This window comes from Paecilomyces variotii (genome assembly GCF_004022145.1).
Source record: "Paecilomyces variotii strain CBS 101075 chromosome Unknown C8Q69scaffold_17, whole genome shotgun sequence".
NCBI classification, from domain to species: Eukaryota; Fungi; Ascomycota; class Eurotiomycetes; order Eurotiales; family Thermoascaceae; genus Paecilomyces; species Paecilomyces variotii.
This window is the reverse complement of record NW_021167156.1, coordinates 251,814-270,216: the sequence shown is the minus strand read 5'-3', so window position 1 is coordinate 270,216 and position 18,403 is coordinate 251,814. Positions and strand designations below refer to the sequence as shown.

Sequence of the window (18,403 nt, the reverse complement as noted above, 5' to 3'; positions counted from 1 at the left end):
GGCGCGCTAGAGCGCTAAATCACGCTCCACGCAGAAGATCCAGGCGGATGAATTTGAACTGGTGGCCGAGGCTTGACACTCAAAACTCGCCGAAGCTTCGAGGATTTCTCGGTCAAAAGGTGAATAACTCGGCTCTGGATTACGTATGACTCCCTGTTGACAGTCGAACGGATCCGGACGCTGGCGAAAGTAGTGTTCTCTAATTATCCGGAGTCGAGGGCATCCCTATACTCTAATATCTCGAGTACTATGCCGATTTCTGAGTAGTGTACTACTTGGGCAGTAGTGTCATTATAACCCTGGCACAGCCGCGTCATAATTACGGCCGAAAGCTGACGGCTGTCACATCATGCAGCCGTCGCTCTTTCGACCTTGCATCGCCGTATCCATGACTGCTGGGAGAAGTCCTCCAGGCATCTCAGCAGACAAGGTTTCTCGGTTGCAAGCGTAGCTGGTGCAGTACCCGTGTCATTCGCTGCTTCTTCATGCACCTATGGCCCGTGCAAGCCCGTATGCACTTTCAAAGTCCCATCAATTATGCTTGTCCCTGCACCGCGGGGTGGATAAGGGCAGGGTCATGGACACTAATCCGTATTGCGGCCCTACTCGTCTTCTGGGGTTCCGTCACAGGCGGCTGAAACGATCCAAACGGGTGAGGAGGCAACGGAAGGCGGCAGACACGGCCCTGGTTATTATTACTCTGTACGGAGTCATGTAAAGCGTATCTCGTTGGCACTCTGTCTAGAGCTCTGTGTAGTAAAAGGAAACGAGTTCTCTCCCCTGAACCAACCGTGCACGGACGGCTTCGAGAGCGTTCGAGGCAGATTTGTAGAGTAGTGTACGGAGTACTGAGGCTGTACTCCGTATAGATGTCCCACCCACAAAGGCGACAAAAGCACCGGCTTTGAAGGCGAATCTGATCCATCAAGTGAAGATCAGCAGCCGTTTCTCAGCCGAGGTCACACAAACATCCATGCTGCCTCGTGCGCCTTGCAGATCCAGGGAGGAGGGACCTTGTCACCTTGGTGTGTGTTTGGCAGGCTGAGGCTGGGGCCGAAGCTGGAGATAACTAGGTCTAGCCAGCTAGTAATTGTAATCCGCACCAAACAGGTATAAGTGAAAGTAAACAAACGGGAGCTGGAAAGGCGGATGTCCCAGCTTCTTAGTTCCTGGGTGGGTGATCGCCGGATTTGCGCACTTTGCCCACTCTGTCGGGACTCGATTGCCTTGGGGTTCCGCGGATAGCCTCATGGACTTCCCGTGCTTGGATAAGGAGAACAAGAACATTCCTTCTGTCTTCGATTATCTAGTGATAATGCCAGATCAATCTCATTTGCCACTCCATGTCATGGACGATCGACGGAATGCATGCAGATCAGGAGCAAGGTAACACACAACGGCTGCCAAAAGAGGGCCTTCTATTACCTAAATGAAGTCATCTTGCGTCCCATGTGGCATTTTTTAAGTAGCCCGTTTCATATTCATCTAGTTTTTCTCTTTTTCTCTCTCCAACAAGTCCAATATAATTGCCTGATGGAGTGGTGACGATGATGGGTTCTTCAGCTCCGACAGCTCGTCTTTCGCACAGAAAAACCACATGGACTGACCGGGATCTGTGAGATCTACTCTAAAGTCACCAATGCATGTAGATCATAAACATCCCAACTAATGTATGTTTCACGAATTATACCACGCTGTACACAGGCGTTGTCGTTCTCCTGGAGACGCTGGTGCAGAGAAGTGTCAGCTCGAAACCGTGTTGAGGCAGAGTACTTTTGCCCTTTCGTCAGAATTTGGCAGTACCTCCTACCTTCCTGACCGGCAAAGTCCCGCTGACTGATGCAATGCGGTAATCCTTGATGAGAGTAAGGTCGACTTTAGAAATTAGAAAGGGGCATATCCTAGAAACCAACGCAAACAGGGTATGGAGTATACGGTTTGGTGGACGTCATGGATAACTGGGCTCATTGAGGCGGTCCGGTGTTCACCGCCAGTGTACGAAACGACTCCCCTCATCAGGTGATCATAAAGGTTATCATCAAATCTACTTCGACAGAGAAATATCATCGTCATATTTGGCCCATGAGCGAAGAATATTGGGGAAGCACCCTCGTTATCATTATCAAAAGTGGCATCAATGCATATCTTACAGAACCAAGCTACTGATCCCCTTTCACAACCCGTCCTCGCCAATGGTATCTCGTATCATCGTTGATGAACGAAAGTAGGTAGGAGAACACACATAGACAGCACTTGTAATAGTTTCTGAAGAGGAAAGATCAAGAAATTAGAAGTAGCGTAGATAATACATCGGGGAAAGTGAAAGGAACCAAGGGAATCTAAGACTATAAGAATGTATTGTAGGAAACCCTCGTTTTTGGACAGAAGCACTCCGCTGGAATGATGGTGCACCTTTCCCTCGCTAATATAAAGATCAAAAAGAAACACGTGACGCCATCACACATGACAAGTTCCCGCCCAAGACCCGGACGTGGTTTTGAGAGCCTGGTATATGACCAAAAGAAAGACAAATCCAAAGATGCTACATATGACGTCCATCAACCGTAACCATCCTCTCAGAGACGTTTCTTCTTAATGCGATGCTCTTTGCCCCTCCTATACTTCTTCTGGGTCTTATCTGGCGGAAGCACAAGTGGCTCGTCTCTGAGATTCCACTCCATGAAACGCAACAGGTAATCGTCGATGTGACCGGGCTGCTGTTCGACCTCGGCATCCTCATCGACAGTATGCACCTGTGGCGAGGAAATCGTCTGCGCACCGGGAGTTTCATCCTCCGCAGGGCCTGTCGCTAATGGCGTGCCCATCTGAGCCGGCGTGCTGCGCGATACGCTCCGTTCCTCGAAATCTCCATCATCCGCATGCTCAAGCTCTTTCTGTGCATTCTTGGCTGCATCGATATCTTCCTTGTCTTCTGCTTGCTCGAATGCACGGACGGTGCCACCGACCCTCGTGTTGAGAACACGATCCATGGCTGCGCTTGCTTCATCATTGCTGGCCAACGCGTCGTCACCGATCATCTCTCGTGGGTCAATCTTGGTGAAGTAGTCGGTTGTGAATTCTCCCTCCTGAATGACGACGTCATCGAGCATTCTCTTCTGATTGGCCTTGCGAAGGATATTCGATTCGATCGTGTACTCCGAAACAAAGCGATAGATGTGGACATCGCGAGTCTGACCGATACGGTGGCAACGGTCTTGACACTGCTTGTCCATTGCTGGATTCCAGTCGAGGTCATAGAAGATGACCGTGTCGGCACCTGTAAGGTTGATACCCAACCCACCTGATCGAGTAGACAAGATGAAGGCGAGAATGCGGTTATCATTGTTGAAGCGCTCAGTCAACATCTGTCGCTGCTCCACTTTCGTGGTGCCGTCGAGGCGCAGATACCGATGTCCGTGGATGTTGAGGAATTGTTCCAGGATGTCAAGCATCTTAGTCATCTGCGTGAAAATTAGGGCCCGATGACCGCCCGCCTGAAGGTCCCGAAGCAGCTGGTCTAGTCTCTGCAGTTTACCACAGTCATACTGCAGAAGTCTCTTATCGGGAAACGCTATAGACAAGCGCATCTGAGCTTCGTGGAACGGATCATATGGCGGGAACCTCTGTTCCTTGGAAAGTGACCGGGACTGAATGGGTGTGAGAGCCGCTTCAGTGACACCGGAAGCAATCGCTGCCGGTGTTACACACGCAAACCGCTGAACATATCCTTCCATGTCGTGTGCCCTGTCTTCAATTGATAAAATCATGGAAGCGAGTACGGACGATCGACTGGAGAGCCAGTCTGCCATCGAACGTCCACGGGAAGGATGAGAAGACCAGGCCCTCTGAGCATTATCAGAGGTGAGGAACTCCATTAGGCTCTGCCCGTAGATAGGGGTGAGACCGTGGCGCTTGGATTCAAAGTACATGCATCTTTCGAGCTCCCCCACCCGCTTCTTCCTCAATGCATTCTCCATTGAGATCACGGTGGATTTGACAGAAGAGCCGTCAAACTCCATTTCCCAGTTAGCCCGGTTGTACTGACGTTCACGGAGTGCTTTGAAGGAACCGTAGGCCGTTATCCTTCTTGTATCGTCGGCAATCCTGCGAGAGATCCCTTCCCTTGAGATAGGGGCAAGGTTGAGGAAGTCAAGGTCTAGTTTCGTAAGCGGATCCTCGTATAATAATCGCCTCCGCACGAGCAGTTCCTTGATCTCGTATTCCGTCGCTATCGACCTGGGCATTGCAAAAGAAGTGGAAATAGGTCGAGTTTCAAAGAGATCTGGATGATTGCAGACTTTGCGCAACTGCATCAAACAGTTGATGATTGAGAGGTAATTCCCAGATGCTAAAGTCTCTTTTGTCTGCGCCCTAGACATGAATCCGTCGTAGAGGTACCTCTGGCGCTTCGAAAGTCTGCAATAAACGACGTGCTCGTACTTTGCTGGCATCTGCTTCTCAACATCGGCCTTGAGACGACGCAGAATGTATGGACGTAGAACCGTGTGAAGCTTAGTCACGACTCGCTTTGCTTCTTCATCCATAGTCTCTCTGCCATGTTCCAGGATCTGCTCCACTGGACGTCTAAACCACTCGGAGAAATTCCTGAGGTCTGCAAATCCTTCAGTGCCTGCCTCATCTCCATCCGAAGGCATCAAGAAAAACAGCAGTGACCACAGTTCCGTCAAATTATTCTGAAGAGGCGTGCCAGTGAGGAGAAGTCGGGCTCTTGTCTTAAATGTAAGAAGTGCTTGCCACCTCTGAGAACGGAAGTTTTTGATATTGTGAGCCTCGTCGAGGATCATGTAGTGCCAGTTTCTCCGCTTGAGTACCTGCTGATCCTGTAGGGCCAGTTGATACGAAGTAATCAAGACATCCCAGCTCTTATCGTCCGTCCAGCCTCGACGCTTCGCTTTCCGTTCTTCTTGATTTCCATAATAGGTCATGATTTTGAATCCGGGACACCATTTTTTGAATTCCATTTCCCAGTTAAGTATGACACTTGTCGGTACAACGACTAGATGTGGGCCCCAGACCTCGTGCTCGACAGCCAGGTGAGCCAGAAGAGCTATAGTTTGTATGGTCTTTCCGAGACCCATCTCATCAGCCAGTATACCATTGATATGGTTAGTATACAGACCAGCGAGCCAATCTAGACCAAAGTGCTGATATTCTCTCAGAGTCCCTCGGAGTAAGTGAGGTATTGCTGTCTTCAGGCCCGGTGTAGCCGTAGATCCAACTGTATGAGGACTCCCGGCACGGGCTATAACTGCATCAGAAGTAGCGAGGGGAGCGGTGGAATCAGCTGGCGAACCAGGCTGAACGGCAGTTGCTGGACGGTCTTCTTGCGGAGCTGGTTTCTCTGAGGCAGGTTCGTATGAGGAAATAGATTCGGATTCCGATGGTTTAGTCACGACCGTGCCAGGGGAAGCCTGACTTGATACGTCTCCACTTTGACGAGATCCATGTTGAACGTCAGCCACATCTTCCGGAGAAGATGGAGAGACGTTGGTCTCGTCACCATTAACCTTCTCATCAGGGACCCCAGTCGGGACAAGAGAGACCTCATCTTGGTACCCTGACTCCTCTGCGTCATTTGCAGAAGCGCCATCATCTTCCTCATTATCCCTGAGAGCTGCGGCATCTTTCTTAGAGAAGAACCCTAGCAATCCAGGCGCGCTGTCCCCATCGCTTTCCTCCTCGCTGCCGTCGTCATCGCTATCCATTTCGTCGTCACTATCACCCATATCGTCACTCATATCAGTGGATTCATCACTATCATCCAATAATAATGGATTCACTTCATCCAAAGAAACGTGATCAGGAGTGTATTGCGTAACCAACGCAGAACCGGCGTCATCATCGGGCTCACGAGTATGTTCCAATTCGGGCACATGATTTGCTTGAGATGTTTCGCTGTGCACAGAAGACTCGGTCTGATCAGAAGTGACTGACATCCGTTCGGCGTCAAAATCGTCCGATGGAAGGTTTGCATATTTCAAGCGCAGTTGTTCAGTAGTCAAGTTGGCATCATCGTCAGCACCATCTCCCTCACTCTCGGAATCAGTACTGGACATATTGCTTTCGCCTTCCTCTTCGAGTTCAGATGCGTCGCTTTCTTGGCTATCCTCCTCTGACTCGCCACCATCACTTTCCTGTTCATCTTCATCAGACTCGTCGGCATCAGTCTCAGGCCCCCCTAGAATCTCCAAACGCCTCTTTTCGAAGAGTAGAGTTGACTGTTTGATAGCACGGTCAAGAGCTTGCTGATCTTCGGCCTTTCGTTCTTGTTCCCAGCGAGCTAGACGCATCTTGTCGACCTCTGCTCGGACCAAGTCGAATTGCTTTTGTAGATCTTTCGCTAACTGCTTCCGTCTCAAGCGCATTTCTTCCTCCTGCTCTCTGAGGATATCTTCTGGATCCTTATTGCGCTTCCGCCATGCATCTGCACACCACTGGGCAAACAGTCGAGCCATGTTACGGTGGCGCCTGTGCTCTTGCTCCAACAGCTTTCGGAAATAGAGAGCGTGCGCGACAAGGTGATCCTGATGAGAATATTGCTGTGGTGGCTCCTCCTGCTGTTCTGTGAGATATACAGAGCATATTTCCGGACTGAGTACCCCTCCTGGCTCCCCAGCCTCGAGTATTCTAAGCCTTTTCTCTGCTTCCTCTCGTGCCTGATCCGGACTCACAATGTCACTGTCCCCCTTGATACCTTCGCCACTCTCAATCCAGGCGCGGAACGAGGCGTACTTCCTTGGAGCCAGAACATGGGAGGGGTGCTGAATGGCGAGAGAGGGCTTCTTAACCTTGAACCGTAGCCTCGGAAGCCTCTGAGTACTCTCTGCTTCGTCTTCATTGTATTCCTCCCGAACGGTTCTCGCATAAGCCTTCCTGTCCGTAGCCGCAACAGGCGAGGTAGCCGCCGATAGAGAACTGTTCCGTGCATCACCGTTCGTACCGATACCATTGGTCTCGCCATTCTGATTACGAGACAACGCATTTGGGGTTGCGGAACTCCGCGACCGTGTCCGCGTACTGGCCGGTCTTGCTGCTGGCGACTGGGAAACCTGGTCTTTCCCAGCTGCGGGTTTTGCGCTCGATTTCCTGGGAGATCCAGCGAGAGTTCCATTTGCGGAGCTCCTCCCACCGAGAGACCTTCTCCCATTTGTTTCAGTTTTGACTGCACTTGAGGCCAGCGGCGATGAAGTGCCTTGTGCGCGACCTGTGAGGGACTTGGTCACATATTCCTTCCGAGCTGCTCGCGTGTTTCTCTTGTCTGATTGCGGCTGCAGCTCGAGAGGAATAGCGTTTGTTCTCGAGGATCTGCGCCGGCCATTATCGAAGAAGCTTGTGGGACCCTCTACTCCGATTCTTTTCCAGGGAGGTGAAGGAGGTCTGGAGCGCCGCGAGGTCGAGTCAGTGAGTTTGCGTTTCTTGGACGGCGGACCCTCGTTGGTTTGATTTGCGACCGTGTCTTCATTAGTCCCCAGATTACTCAAACCATTCGTTGCGCTGTCTGCAGGAGTTTCAGGACCAAGTGAGGTACGAGTACTGTTCTCAGGTTCGGGCGTCACGCGTTCGTGCGGGTGTGCAGTGCCATTCAGGTTACCGTTTTGCATGTCTCGTTACCAAGGGCGACAGGGGCCTTTTTCTCAGATGACCCCAGCTTTCCCAACGACGACGAGGTTGGAGCGGGAAATTTTGACATCAACGAATACGGCGAGTTGAGTCGAGATGCCACAAGCAGTTTGGCATAGTTATCGGCAATTTTGCGTGCCTGGTGACGGAAAAAGTCGCGGAGATCGGTGCTTGCGTGGAGAGGTGGTTTTTCGCCCGGTCGACGCAATTTGCTACCGTGACGAGACCGTGTAGAGTATGTAAGCGCGACTCTCCGCCTGAGGCTCTAAGGCGCCAAGGCGCTAAGGCTACTGACTACGGTGCCCGAAATACGCCATCTTGGTCGTCATCCAAACCTCCCGGACCCGTCACTTTCGGTTCACACACCCGCAGGGCTTCGACAACAGCTTCCTTTGACGCCTTTGGAGCACAATTGTCGTGCCCAATCCCATTGAAAATGTTTGTCATATCTGCATTCTTTCTGTCCAGTTGGTTCTGTGCTCACAGTCATGGCTCTACAGATGCTTTCCCGGAGATTGGTCGGCGGGCGTCTGACCCAGGTCACCGCACGCCAGGTCCTCCCCCGCTCTACGTTTTCTCAGATCCGGTCTGCTTCGACAGCTGAGAATGACGATCCAGGCCAGGTACTGCTTTTCGAACGACTGCGCGCTTCTGCACCCTCAATTGACTGATTTCGTCGCAGAACGGCAACTATCCCAACCCCCCGCGCCTGAAGCGGGCATTCAGAGATCCCTACGGCGACTGGTTCGACAAACAGGAGAGACGAAACTTTGGCGAACCTCTTCACGAAGACAACGATATCCTTAACGTCTTCAGTCCTGAGCAGTACACCCATGTCACGTCTGGCAAGGCTATACTATCCATCGGGACCTTCGTCGCAGCCTTCCTCGGCTTCTGTGGCCTAGTCTCCTTCTACTATCCCGACAAGCCATCGGTGCCTCGCACTTTCCCAGATGGTCTCGAGAAGGAACTGGGTGGTCCAGGTGCTGTCCGGGTAAGTTCAAGACGTCCCTACAACGTCGGTTTGTGCAAAAGCTAATCCTCTCCGGTAAAGGCGCGCAAGCATGGTGAGGAGACTTGGTAAAAGAACTCAGAAATCTGTGTAAATATCATAGCTATCTTTTACGGCGTCAATTCAGGTTTTATTAGCAATACGTTTCCAATGGATCGATCAATTCGCCATTATTGGAAAGGAGGATTCTGCGCCGCTTCCGTTCAATCTCCGAAGAAGTATTCTATTGTCTGCAAAATGCGGAACTAACTTGTTTTTGCATTTAGCATTTACCTATGTCCTTTAAATCAGCCCGTTCTGATTAGCAGGACGACTTCTGACAACGTGCATCATTCCCAAGTGTGAGCACAGCAATCATGTATCCCAAGGAGATCTTAGTCTTGACTCTCGAGAGGTTTGTCCCGCCTTTAAATTTTGCGATGGGAGAACGGGGTTCGATTCGCATCTTGAGTCAATTCTTTAATCGGTATTATCTAGCGTAGAAAAGGCCTGAGTAGTCTGACGCTCCCAAGTCAAATATTATTGCCATACGGCGCGGCGGACTTAGAGCGGCGTGTCCCCACATGGCCCCTCCAGTATGTATAAGCAATGTTGACAACATTTCCTCTATAAAGCCTGTAGAAATCACCAATATAGCCATATAGCCTTATTAGTTCAGTTCCTCCTCGCATGTCTCCTTGCGTCGCTCGTCAGCTTTATCTGATGTGGTGTCAAGAGTTGCCGCCCTTCGTGTCTACGTCAGTTTATTTTGAGCCACTAACTAATAGTTACTGTTTCAGGGGAGTCCAACTCTCCCCCTAGATCTTCCCCTCCCCGCCTCAGCTACAGGGATTCGCGCACTGCGTACCCAGATTCAATATCACCGCTCGGCCTTCTTTATCACCTCAGAGCACAGTCGGGGAAAATAAAAATCGTGGACAAGATCATCCTGGGCCGCTGTGGCTTGCACGTCTGAACCCATGCTCTCGCACCCCGTGATTCCCCAAAACCGCTGGAGTCCTGATACAGAAAACATAGCTTCCCATGTCGACATCATCCACTCAATCTTCCAGAGTCAATCGACGCATCAATAGCCTTCAGAATGAGGCCCGACATTCGCGCGTCTTGTCCCTCTCGCGGAGGCGCATCGTCAATACGACTGTCGCTTATTCCTACGCGCTACGAGTTGCCTACCTGTCGTATTTACTCCAGCCTCGAGCCCGCCGTACGCAGAGCGTCCCCGCGCCGCAAACTCACGTTCGCCGGTCTTCCACCTCATTTCAAGATCTTATGAAGGATTTCTCCCTGATCAGGGACTCGAAGAGCACACGGTTTCCGCATGGGTTCATATCAGAGCTGGAGAAGAGGCTGACGGGAGTCCTCATGGGAAAGGAGAGAAATAAGGAATATCAGGATCCTTTGGTGGTGCGGACATTTGCTGTTTTCCTCAACACTTTGAAGGAGCAGTCATTTAAGAAGCGCATGGAAAAGGATCGCCGTGTGGAAGATCTCGTCCTCATATTCTTCTCCAGCGCGACCAAGGAACTCTCGAAGGGCCACAGTCCGGACGAGGACGGCTGGAAGTTGATGGTGGATAGGCATGTGGCACTGTTTGTTCGCTTGATCAGCCTGATATTGAAGGCCGAAGACTGGGCAAAGGAGAGGCCGGAATTGACAAGCCGACTGGCAGTGCTGGAATCCAAGCTGCTTTCCCATGATCAGGACCTCACGGAGGCAAACGGTGCAAGCTCGACCATCGGCGTAGTCGCCCCTCTTAGCTACGACGTGAAGGATATGCCTCTTGTTCAGGTTGTGGCTGGGATATTTGGTATGGATCTAGCTCAGGTGCAATCCGATATCAACAGGAATAAAGCAATCTGGACAGAAAAAGCAGCTCTGCAGGACTTGAAGACGTACCAGGCCCACCTGAACCTCAAGACAGGAAAGACTCTTTCCCAGGACGACTTTGACAATGAGGAAGGATACGAGGCCTGGAAAAAGGCCGAAGGACCCGATCTCTCTCAGATGATGCTTGCCATTGTCCAGTCAAACCCTGAACTGGCCAAGACTACCCCTGGAGGCATCCTGCCGCAGTTCAATTCTCTTGCAAGCGAGCAGTCACCTATCGACTCGCCACGTTCGGAACTGTCACGAACACTGTCCGATAACACTGGTAATACTTCGTATGTGATCGATCAACCGGTAGATCTCAGTTCTCTGTCGCTGGCAGACGACGTCGACACAGTTTCGGAGTCCGATGTGTATACTTTTATACCGTCCGATCCAAGGCCTGTCTACAGGTTCATTTTGGCTCATGCTCTAAGTCATGATCTGAGGGATCAGAAACTCGAGGCTACTCAGGCTACTTCCGAAGTGCCATCGATCAAGCTGCTCTCGAAGCAGTCAAGTGAATTACTCAACGAGATCTGTCTACGCTGGCGTATTCCGGCCTCTAGTCGAGTCGTCCTATTTCTGGACGTCGTTCGGGAGAAGTTTGTTGATAATGAGATTGATCTGGACACTTTAGATACTGCCTTTACGTTTGTGAAGGATGCCCCCGCGCACGAGGGGAGAAAGCGCAGTAGCTTCATTGCTTCGGTTGTCTTCGACCGGAAGAGATGGACGATTCATGATATTCTATTGATGCAACAACTCCTATCCTCACTTCACGAAGCACTACTCCGCGAGCTATACGATTGCATGATGCACTGTTATGAGACCAAGCCCCGGCCCATAGGCCCAGTGATGTACATTCTGGATAATCACATCCAAATGGATCCCAGTTACACTGAAAACCCCCAAGATATTGATCGGTTTAGGTCTTATATCCACGATGGACTTTCTGAAAAGGCAAAAGATAAATACCAGGAAATGCTCCACAAAGCTGTCCCACCCACGCAAGAGCACTGGGAATTGGACCACGTTATTCAGTTTGGGGAGGATATAACGAAGCTTGCTCAGCGGATACAGAAACGGTACAAAAATAACCCGGAGATCATGGGGTATGTGCTCGATCCAACGGTTCCTCCACGAAGATGTGTTGCTAACGATGGTAGTGTAAATCCCCTCAAAATTCTGATCAGCTCTATTTTCCCTATGTATGCGGAAGATGCCAGGGATATGATTACACGGATACTTGAGCACGCGCGAGAACAGGGCACTGAGGTGGGCATCGAAGATGGGTTTGACATGTACAGACAGTTGGTTGCGATACGACGTCTCTACACTGAGAATCTTCCTGGGTATGCTACACTTTCCCTCGACAATGACACACAGATACAGGCTGACGTTATTCTTCCTACAGCCAGTCTTTCCCTTTCCACGTTGAAGATCTACTAGCCGATTTTGTTTGGCGCTGGATTAGATTGACGGATGACAAGATCATGGAATGGGTAGAGCAAGCCGTGAGACGGGATGATTTCACTGTTCGCGTTGAGGAAGGAAACGAAGTGGCAGAGGAGGATCAGCGACATAGCGTTTCTGCCATTGACATCTTCCGCTCCTTCAACCAGGTCATCGAACAGATGGTTCAGCTTGAGTGGGACGATGATTTTCAGTATGCCAAGTTCATGACTGCTCTGTCCAAGTCAATAGGAAAGGGTGTCGCGAGATACTGTGAACTACTCGAGCAGATGTTTATCAAAGAAATGGACAGGCTCACTCCGGAGCAGGAGGCAGCTCTGAACCAGACGAGACAGGAGAAGCTGATGCAGATGGCCAAGGAGGCCTGGAATAACAAGGACAAAGTGGAGCCGTTCCAATTCTTGCCCGAGGTAAATCCCACCGTGCACTTTTTCAAGAGTCAGGATGCTGACACACAAGCTAGTCGCTCGTAAAACTGAACAGTATCGAATATGCCCTTACTCAACTCGACAAGCTCGAACGCGAAATCAATGTTGATGCATGTGCCGAGGTCATTGCAAGGCACAACCCTATCACGCCGCAGAAAATACGGAAGTTGACGACATATGTTTTCACTATCAAGATCGTGGAAGCAGAGGACTTGAAAGCATGCGATATCAACGGTAGTAGTGACCCCTATGTCGTATTGACCGACGAGTATCAAAAGCGCATAGCAAAAACACGCATCATATACAACAACCTCAACCCCAGGTGGGATGACACTGTCGATATCACGACGAAGGGCCCACTGAACATAATTGCAACCCTATGGGACTGGGATGCAGTTGGCGACCATGATTACGTTGGCCGAACGTCTCTCAAATTAGACCCAGCGCATTTTAGCGACTTTATGCCGCGGGAGTACTGGCTCGACTTGGATACTCAAGGAAGGCTTCTTCTGCGTGTGAGCATGGAGGGTGAGAGAGACGACATACAGTTCTATTTCGGGAAAGCATTCAGAACCTTGAAGCGTACAGAAAGGGATATGACTCGCAAGATTACCGAGAAGGTCAGTTGACACTGTACGATCTGACACGGCGCGTTTTGCTAACCACAGCACAGCTTTCTGCATACATCGGACACTGTCTTTCTCGCCGTGCTCTAAAGGCACTGCTGTCCCGAGGACTGAGTATTTCTACCGTATCAAGCTTCCTCAATCGAAACCGCACTCAGTCGACCGTCACGCCTACCCAAGAGGAAGTGGAGAATGCACTGAGCCCGCTGTTCACCTACTTTAATGATAACTTCGCCATCATGAACAAAACATTGACTCCCGAGGCCATGCGAATGGTCATGGCGCGACTGTGGAAGGAAGTCCTCGCTACAATCGAGAGTCTGCTTGTGCCCCCGCTCTCTGATAAACCGTCGCACCAGAGACCGTTGACGATGCAAGAAGTCGATATTGTGTCGCGCTGGTTAGTGCTGCTCCTTGAATTCTTCCATGCCGTTGACGACGAAACTGGCGAAGCGAACGGTGTACCAATGGACATCTTGAAATCACCCAAATACCACGAGATCCAGACTCTCAACTTCTTCTACTTCGAGCCGACTGAGAACCTCATCCGTACTTCGGAGCGTATGGCTTCAGCGACTGTTTCGCGCCAGCACGGAAACAAGAACCGTCAATCTGCACCTCCACAGGTGGGCGGATCGCTCGGTCTGTTTGGCATGCCAAATTCAAGACGCGCCAAGAGTATTCTGCTCTCGCGGAACCTGGGTACAATGAAGAAGGCGAAAGAGGAGAAACGCCGCGAGGCTCAAGCGGAGCCCAACGACGACATGATCCTTCGAATCCTCCGCATGCGCCCAGAAGCAGCCGGTTACCTCCGGGATCGTAGCCGGCAAAAGGAGCGCCTTGCTGCAGCAGCAGCGGCAGACGCTATAGTGAAGCAGAGTTTGATGGCAGGAACTGGTGGGAGAATGACCGGGATGCTCGGACGAAGATGAAGATGAACTTGAGAGATCGTACAAGTACATCTAACATACATCCTCCAACATATCTCGAGAACACCAGCATCTTCGACATTCTACACTCAGACCCATGTCGCTCAACCTGACCCACCACTTAATTTCCATGACATTTCATGAATACATCTCACATCTCTCTCTCTCTCTCTCGCATGTCCCTTTCACGATTCCCTTGTCTGATGTTCCTTTCTGATTCCGCTAGATTGAGCGTTGACGTCGGCAGCACACATACATGCATCATGGTTCGAGTTTGTTTCCTTGTGCTGGTGTCTGGATTTCAGAAGTGTCTCCTACTGCAATATTCCCCTCGCATATGATTCTAGTTTGGTTTACTAATGCGTAAATAACATGCTTTTCTTCACTCTGATACAGAGTATCTCTATGTAAGGAGAACGTATCCACGTAAATAGTCAGGCTAGTCCGTACTGTACTGTATTGTTCTATAATATAATACTGTACATAGTCTTGTAGTCCCTGCAGGCTAAACCCAACGCTTTTGCATGCACAGTATCTTATATACTTAAGTTAGTTCAGCCAAAATAGAATGCAAGTACGTAACAGCAACGAGACGAATCTCTCTCTCGTAGTTTTATTTAACCTATATAACCAACCCAAACAACATATTTTCAATTCATATCAAGATTCTTCATTTCATTCATATTTTATATAAGCATAGTATAGTATAGTTAAAACGGGAGTTCTCCCTCCCTCCCTAACTAACTAACTGACCATTAAGGAGAGGTTTGCTATCCATCTACTGCAGAGCAATAGCCTCAATCTCAACAGGCACACCCTTCGGCAGCTGCGCAACAGCAACACAGCTACGAGCGGGCTTGTGAGTGAAGTACTTTTCGTACGTGGCGTTCATCTCAGCGAAGTTGGCCATATCAGTCAGGAAGACCTGTTTTCCGTTAGAAACAAAACATTATGATCAGCATGAGTCGGGTCGTTCCATCGGGGGTTCACCAAGAAAGGGAGGGAAAGAAATATATATATATATGCAAGAAGGGGTCGCTATGACATACATTAATCTTAACAATCTTCGAAATGCTCGAACCGGCAGCTTCAAGAACGGCAGCGATGTTCTTGCAGCACACCTCGGTCTTCTCGCCGATAGTGCCCTCGACCAGGTTTCCAGAGGCGTCAGCGGGGATCTGGCCAGAGACGAAGACCTGGCCGTTGGCCTTTATGGCCTGGGACTGTTGAGGAGTATTAGTTTGGAGGATCAATGGCGTGTTTTGACGGGGGGTTGATAGGTAGGTATGTATGTGATGTGGGATGTGTCCGTCGGAGATTTCTGGAGTGGGCGGTGATAAGGGAAGGAGATGAATAGGTATAAGGGAAGGTCAATGACGTACGTAAGGTCCCGCAGCTAGATTTGAGAAACGAGACAGTCAGTTAATTGATACTTTGATATAATCATGGCATGGAATAGAGCTGTAGGGGGATGGCAGTAGCTCAGCTAGGCTAGCTAGCTAGCTAGCGATCCATCTACCCCTCACACTCTGACATTCTGATACAGATCCAGATGCAGATCTTGGATCAAGATATAAAAAGAACAGCAGACGAAAGACAATACTCACGAGGGCAGGCATCCTTGGTGAAAACAGGGGTCATTTCAGCAGCCATTGCTTTGGTGGAAGTCGAGAGGGGCGAAGACGCAGATCGGAGAGGTGCAGACAGAGAGCTAAGATGCTGGGAAGTGAGACTCAATCTGGCAGCGCTTCTGAGCATGAGTCAATTGGAAGTGGGTGTTTAGTTTTCAAAAAGAAATCCAAGGGAGAAAAGTGGAGGCCTTTTGGAGTATCTCGTTAGTTGGTGAGTTGAGGGGAAACTGACTGACTGGACTTTCCCGCTTTGGCCCGCGTTCGGAGGCGGAAAACTTGCCCGTCAACCCCGCCGAGGGGTAGAAGAAAGAAGTATTTCAGAGTACTACTGGGATGCTAGGTAAATGATGACAACAGAGGACATGTATCTTGATAGGATACATCACTTGTAAAATAATATAATAGAATGTTAATTAGACAGTCCTATGGTATTGTATACACGCTAAACACGATCGTTCTCTCATGAGGGCATTAAGGTATCATCAAAACAAAGAATTCGCCAGCGAACACGTTCACGACTAGAGAGTTCACACCTCACGTCCCAAGGCTAGCTCATTTCGAGCCACCAGGGTTGCCCAGCTGCTGCATCAACGCAATAGTCTGTTCAGCGGAGTAACCGAAGAAGACTGGGCCATTAAAGACCATCTGCGCCGGAGCCGGAGAGGTTGACCGCATCATGTCTGGAGTGACGGTATGAGGACCGGTGGCCGGGTCTTCAGGAGCCGCAGTCTTCTCATTCAGTGTCGGCTCCTGCAGTCGCGATGCGCCTTCACTGGGTGCGGCCGCGTCTTGCTTGGGGATATGGAATGGACAACGACCCGCGGGCCGCCCTGGCGTTCCATTCGGGGCCGCTGATGCAAAAGAAGGGTTGGCTAGGGTACTTTCGACCTGTCCTTTGGAGCCAAAACCCTTGTCACTGGGTTCTGGAACCGTGGCAGACGGAGACTGAATAGCGCTGGGAGGAGTCGGGTGCGATAGTGGAACAGGAATACCCCAGGGTCTGCTGGGCGATTCACCAACTCTGACCTCGCGGAGTGGTCTTTCGAACCGGCCAGTTCTGTCATCGTCGTCATCCGCACGACTCTCCTCCTCGACAGGGGTGAGGGTAGGAGGCCGTCCTGATTTCGAACTGACATCTTCCGCCCATCGTTCAACGCGCTCCGCCGAGGCCGAGCTGGAGCCCTGCCCGCTGGTTCTGCTTTGACCTGGAAGGAAGACCTGGTGCTTTACTCCAAGGCCCTGAATCATGTTGACCAGGCTACCGTACTTTGCGTCTAATTGTCGTATACTCTGAGAATCCCTCTGATATCGCCGTATGCAGACTGCATGACTTCTGGGTATCTCATGTTTATGGTTTTCGAAATACTGGGCAACCTCCTCGGGGGAGTGTTGGTCAAGGTATCTTATAGGGCATCGAGCCGCAGATGACCTTGCCGACGCAGTTGGGCTGGACACCTTATCCTGACTGCGTTCAAGTTTTATTGGATCTAAGGCTTCATCATTTCCACACACATCACCGTTGGGTCCCTTGGAGGGATTAGATGTTCCAGTAATGGAGACTGGTTTTTCGTTTGGTTTCGCAAACGGACACCGTAGGGTACCCTGGACGCCACTGGTGGTGAAGTCCTTCTCTAAAGCTGAAGATCTCCTTGCTGAGGCAGCAATGAGACATGGATTGGACCGGACGCGCAGGCCACTGTCACTGTCCTCCTGTTGCAGCACCCACTCGAAGCTTTCCCACCCTTGCTTGATGGCTTCGAGGGCACGGTCGTCAACCTTTCCAGATTGTTGCAACGTGTGGACCATGTCCTGGATGGTCTGTGGTCCTTCGGGGGAAGCCGCATCACCATGGACGATCTTGTTAGCGACAGCATTTTCATCTTCACTTGGTCCCCCGGGGAGTCGATTCGCTAGCTTCAGATACTGTACGACCGCGCTGTCAGCGATGCCCGTGGCAAGAATGACACGTGAAAACAAGGAGGTGATAGGAATGTCTCATCGGATAATACATGTTAAACCGTCATCGCCGCAAATGCGACTCCCGATCTAGAGCTAATCGGATTTTCTCGTCATTTGAGACAGGTGGATGGGGACAGGGGGGTAGGTGATGATTCATGAAGGATGTGATGGATGATTAAGGCTTGCAAGGGTTCCTTACCTCTTCGTGGGAATACTTCAGTCGACGCTGGAGCTCCTGCTCCTTGCAGCTGAGAATCTGGACCGTCACCAGGAGAGCATCGAATCCCCTGGCCAAGGTCTGTAAGTGACTGTCCTGGTCCGTATGCTCGATCACACGGCCTGGAGACATGGTTATGGAGAGAGATCCTCTTTCCTATATTAGCCTGACTATCTTGGTTTCTCTGCAAGCGGCTCATCTGCCTGATGCAGAGAGGACGGGTCTAAGACCAAGACCGCGACGGGAAAAAGAAGAGAAGAGAAAAAAGAGAGCTATTTTTCCAGCTTGCTGCCTTTTTCAAGGTCGTCGAAGAGCCGAGTTGATGCTAACTTAAGCGAGATGGCCCGTGCTGACAAACCGAGGAGATTGACCGTCTTATATAAGCACGTCGGATCCAGGAATCTCCGAAGTCGGGATTTGATCACGCCTGCTGCCTATCTATGTATAGTATAGATCAATAGTTTCAATAATACAGATCTCGATTGCGCGAGTTTCTCCACCGTCGAAAGAGGCAGTGGACACGAGGGCGATCCCATGTATATATAGCCGTCCACTGGTCGTGTTTTCACATGGTGGGATAAAGTCCAATTGGGAAATATCGTGAGATACTCCGTATTT

The 18,403-nt window shown here is 50.5% G+C and overlaps 5 protein-coding genes across 5 annotated transcripts; 2 read left to right on the top strand and 3 right to left on the bottom strand.

Moving 5' to 3' along the window:
* Nucleotides 1-2,324: 2,324 nt before the first annotated feature.
* Nucleotides 2,325-7,862, bottom strand: C8Q69DRAFT_121519 (putative SNF2 family helicase/ATPase). The gene has a single exon (XM_028625215.1). The coding sequence runs from the start codon at nt 7,620-7,622 to the stop codon at nt 2,577-2,579; it is 5,046 nt and encodes a 1,681-aa protein (XP_028481399.1). The 5' UTR covers nt 7,623-7,862; the 3' UTR covers nt 2,325-2,576.
* A 67-nt stretch (nt 7,863-7,929) lies between these two features.
* C8Q69DRAFT_481654 (hypothetical protein) lies at nt 7,930-9,168 on the top strand. The gene is made up of 4 exons (XM_028631611.1): nt 7,930-8,079; nt 8,142-8,264; nt 8,324-8,635; nt 8,696-9,168. The coding sequence occupies exons 2-4, from the start codon at nt 8,142-8,144 to the stop codon at nt 8,723-8,725; spliced, it is 465 nt and encodes a 154-aa protein (XP_028481398.1). The 5' UTR covers nt 7,930-8,079; the 3' UTR covers nt 8,726-9,168.
* Nucleotides 9,169-9,500: 332 nt separating this feature from the next.
* On the top strand, nt 9,501-14,426 carry C8Q69DRAFT_121427 (hypothetical protein). The gene is made up of 5 exons (XM_028625214.1): nt 9,501-11,634; nt 11,689-11,874; nt 11,937-12,405; nt 12,459-13,043; nt 13,097-14,426. The coding sequence occupies exons 1-5, from the start codon at nt 9,677-9,679 to the stop codon at nt 13,979-13,981; spliced, it is 4,083 nt and encodes a 1,360-aa protein (XP_028481397.1). The 5' UTR covers nt 9,501-9,676; the 3' UTR covers nt 13,982-14,426.
* A 29-nt stretch (nt 14,427-14,455) lies between these two features.
* Nucleotides 14,456-15,974, bottom strand: C8Q69DRAFT_121246 (putative L-PSP endoribonuclease family protein). The gene is made up of 5 exons (XM_028625212.1): nt 15,846-15,974; nt 15,586-15,689; nt 15,361-15,374; nt 15,028-15,201; nt 14,456-14,903 (listed from the first exon to the last, which is right to left on the bottom strand). The coding sequence occupies exons 2-5, from the start codon at nt 15,629-15,631 to the stop codon at nt 14,757-14,759; spliced, it is 381 nt and encodes a 126-aa protein (XP_028481396.1). The 5' UTR covers nt 15,632-15,689; nt 15,846-15,974; the 3' UTR covers nt 14,456-14,756.
* A 187-nt stretch (nt 15,975-16,161) lies between these two features.
* Nucleotides 16,162-17,917, bottom strand: C8Q69DRAFT_408922 (hypothetical protein; the record flags this gene model as incomplete). The annotated part of the gene is made up of 2 exons (XM_028628224.1): nt 16,162-17,532; nt 17,768-17,917. The coding sequence occupies 2 exons, from the start codon at nt 17,915-17,917 to the stop codon at nt 16,162-16,164; spliced, it is 1,521 nt and encodes a 506-aa protein (XP_028481395.1).
* Nucleotides 17,918-18,403: the final 486 nt, after the last annotated feature.

Excerpts from the sequence above, each read along its gene's own strand:
- C8Q69DRAFT_121519 (XM_028625215.1), bottom strand. The coding sequence starts at position 7,622 with ATGCAAAACGGTAACCTGAATGGCACTGCACACCCGCACGAACGCGTG.
- C8Q69DRAFT_121246 (XM_028625212.1), bottom strand. The coding sequence starts at position 15,631 with ATGGCTGCTGAAATGACCCCTGTTTTCACCAAGGATGCCTGCCCTC. Across the intron at positions 14,904-15,027 it reads CGAAGATTGTTAAGATTAAT|GTCTTCCTGACTGATATGGC; the intron begins GTATGTCATAGC and ends AACGGAAAACAG.
- C8Q69DRAFT_481654 (XM_028631611.1), top strand. The coding sequence starts at position 8,142 with ATGCTTTCCCGGAGATTGGTCGGCGGGCGTCTGACCCAGGTCACCGCA. Across the intron at positions 8,265-8,323 it reads AGAATGACGATCCAGGCCAG|AACGGCAACTATCCCAACCC; the intron begins GTACTGCTTTTC and ends ATTTCGTCGCAG. Across the intron at positions 8,636-8,695 it reads GTGGTCCAGGTGCTGTCCGG|GCGCGCAAGCATGGTGAGGA; the intron begins GTAAGTTCAAGA and ends TCTCCGGTAAAG.
- C8Q69DRAFT_121427 (XM_028625214.1), top strand. The coding sequence starts at position 9,677 with ATGTCGACATCATCCACTCAATCTTCCAGAGTCAATCGACGCATCAAT. Across the intron at positions 11,635-11,688 it reads AATAACCCGGAGATCATGGG|TGTAAATCCCCTCAAAATTC; the intron begins GTATGTGCTCGA and ends TAACGATGGTAG. Across the intron at positions 12,406-12,458 it reads CGTTCCAATTCTTGCCCGAG|TCGCTCGTAAAACTGAACAG; the intron begins GTAAATCCCACC and ends CACACAAGCTAG.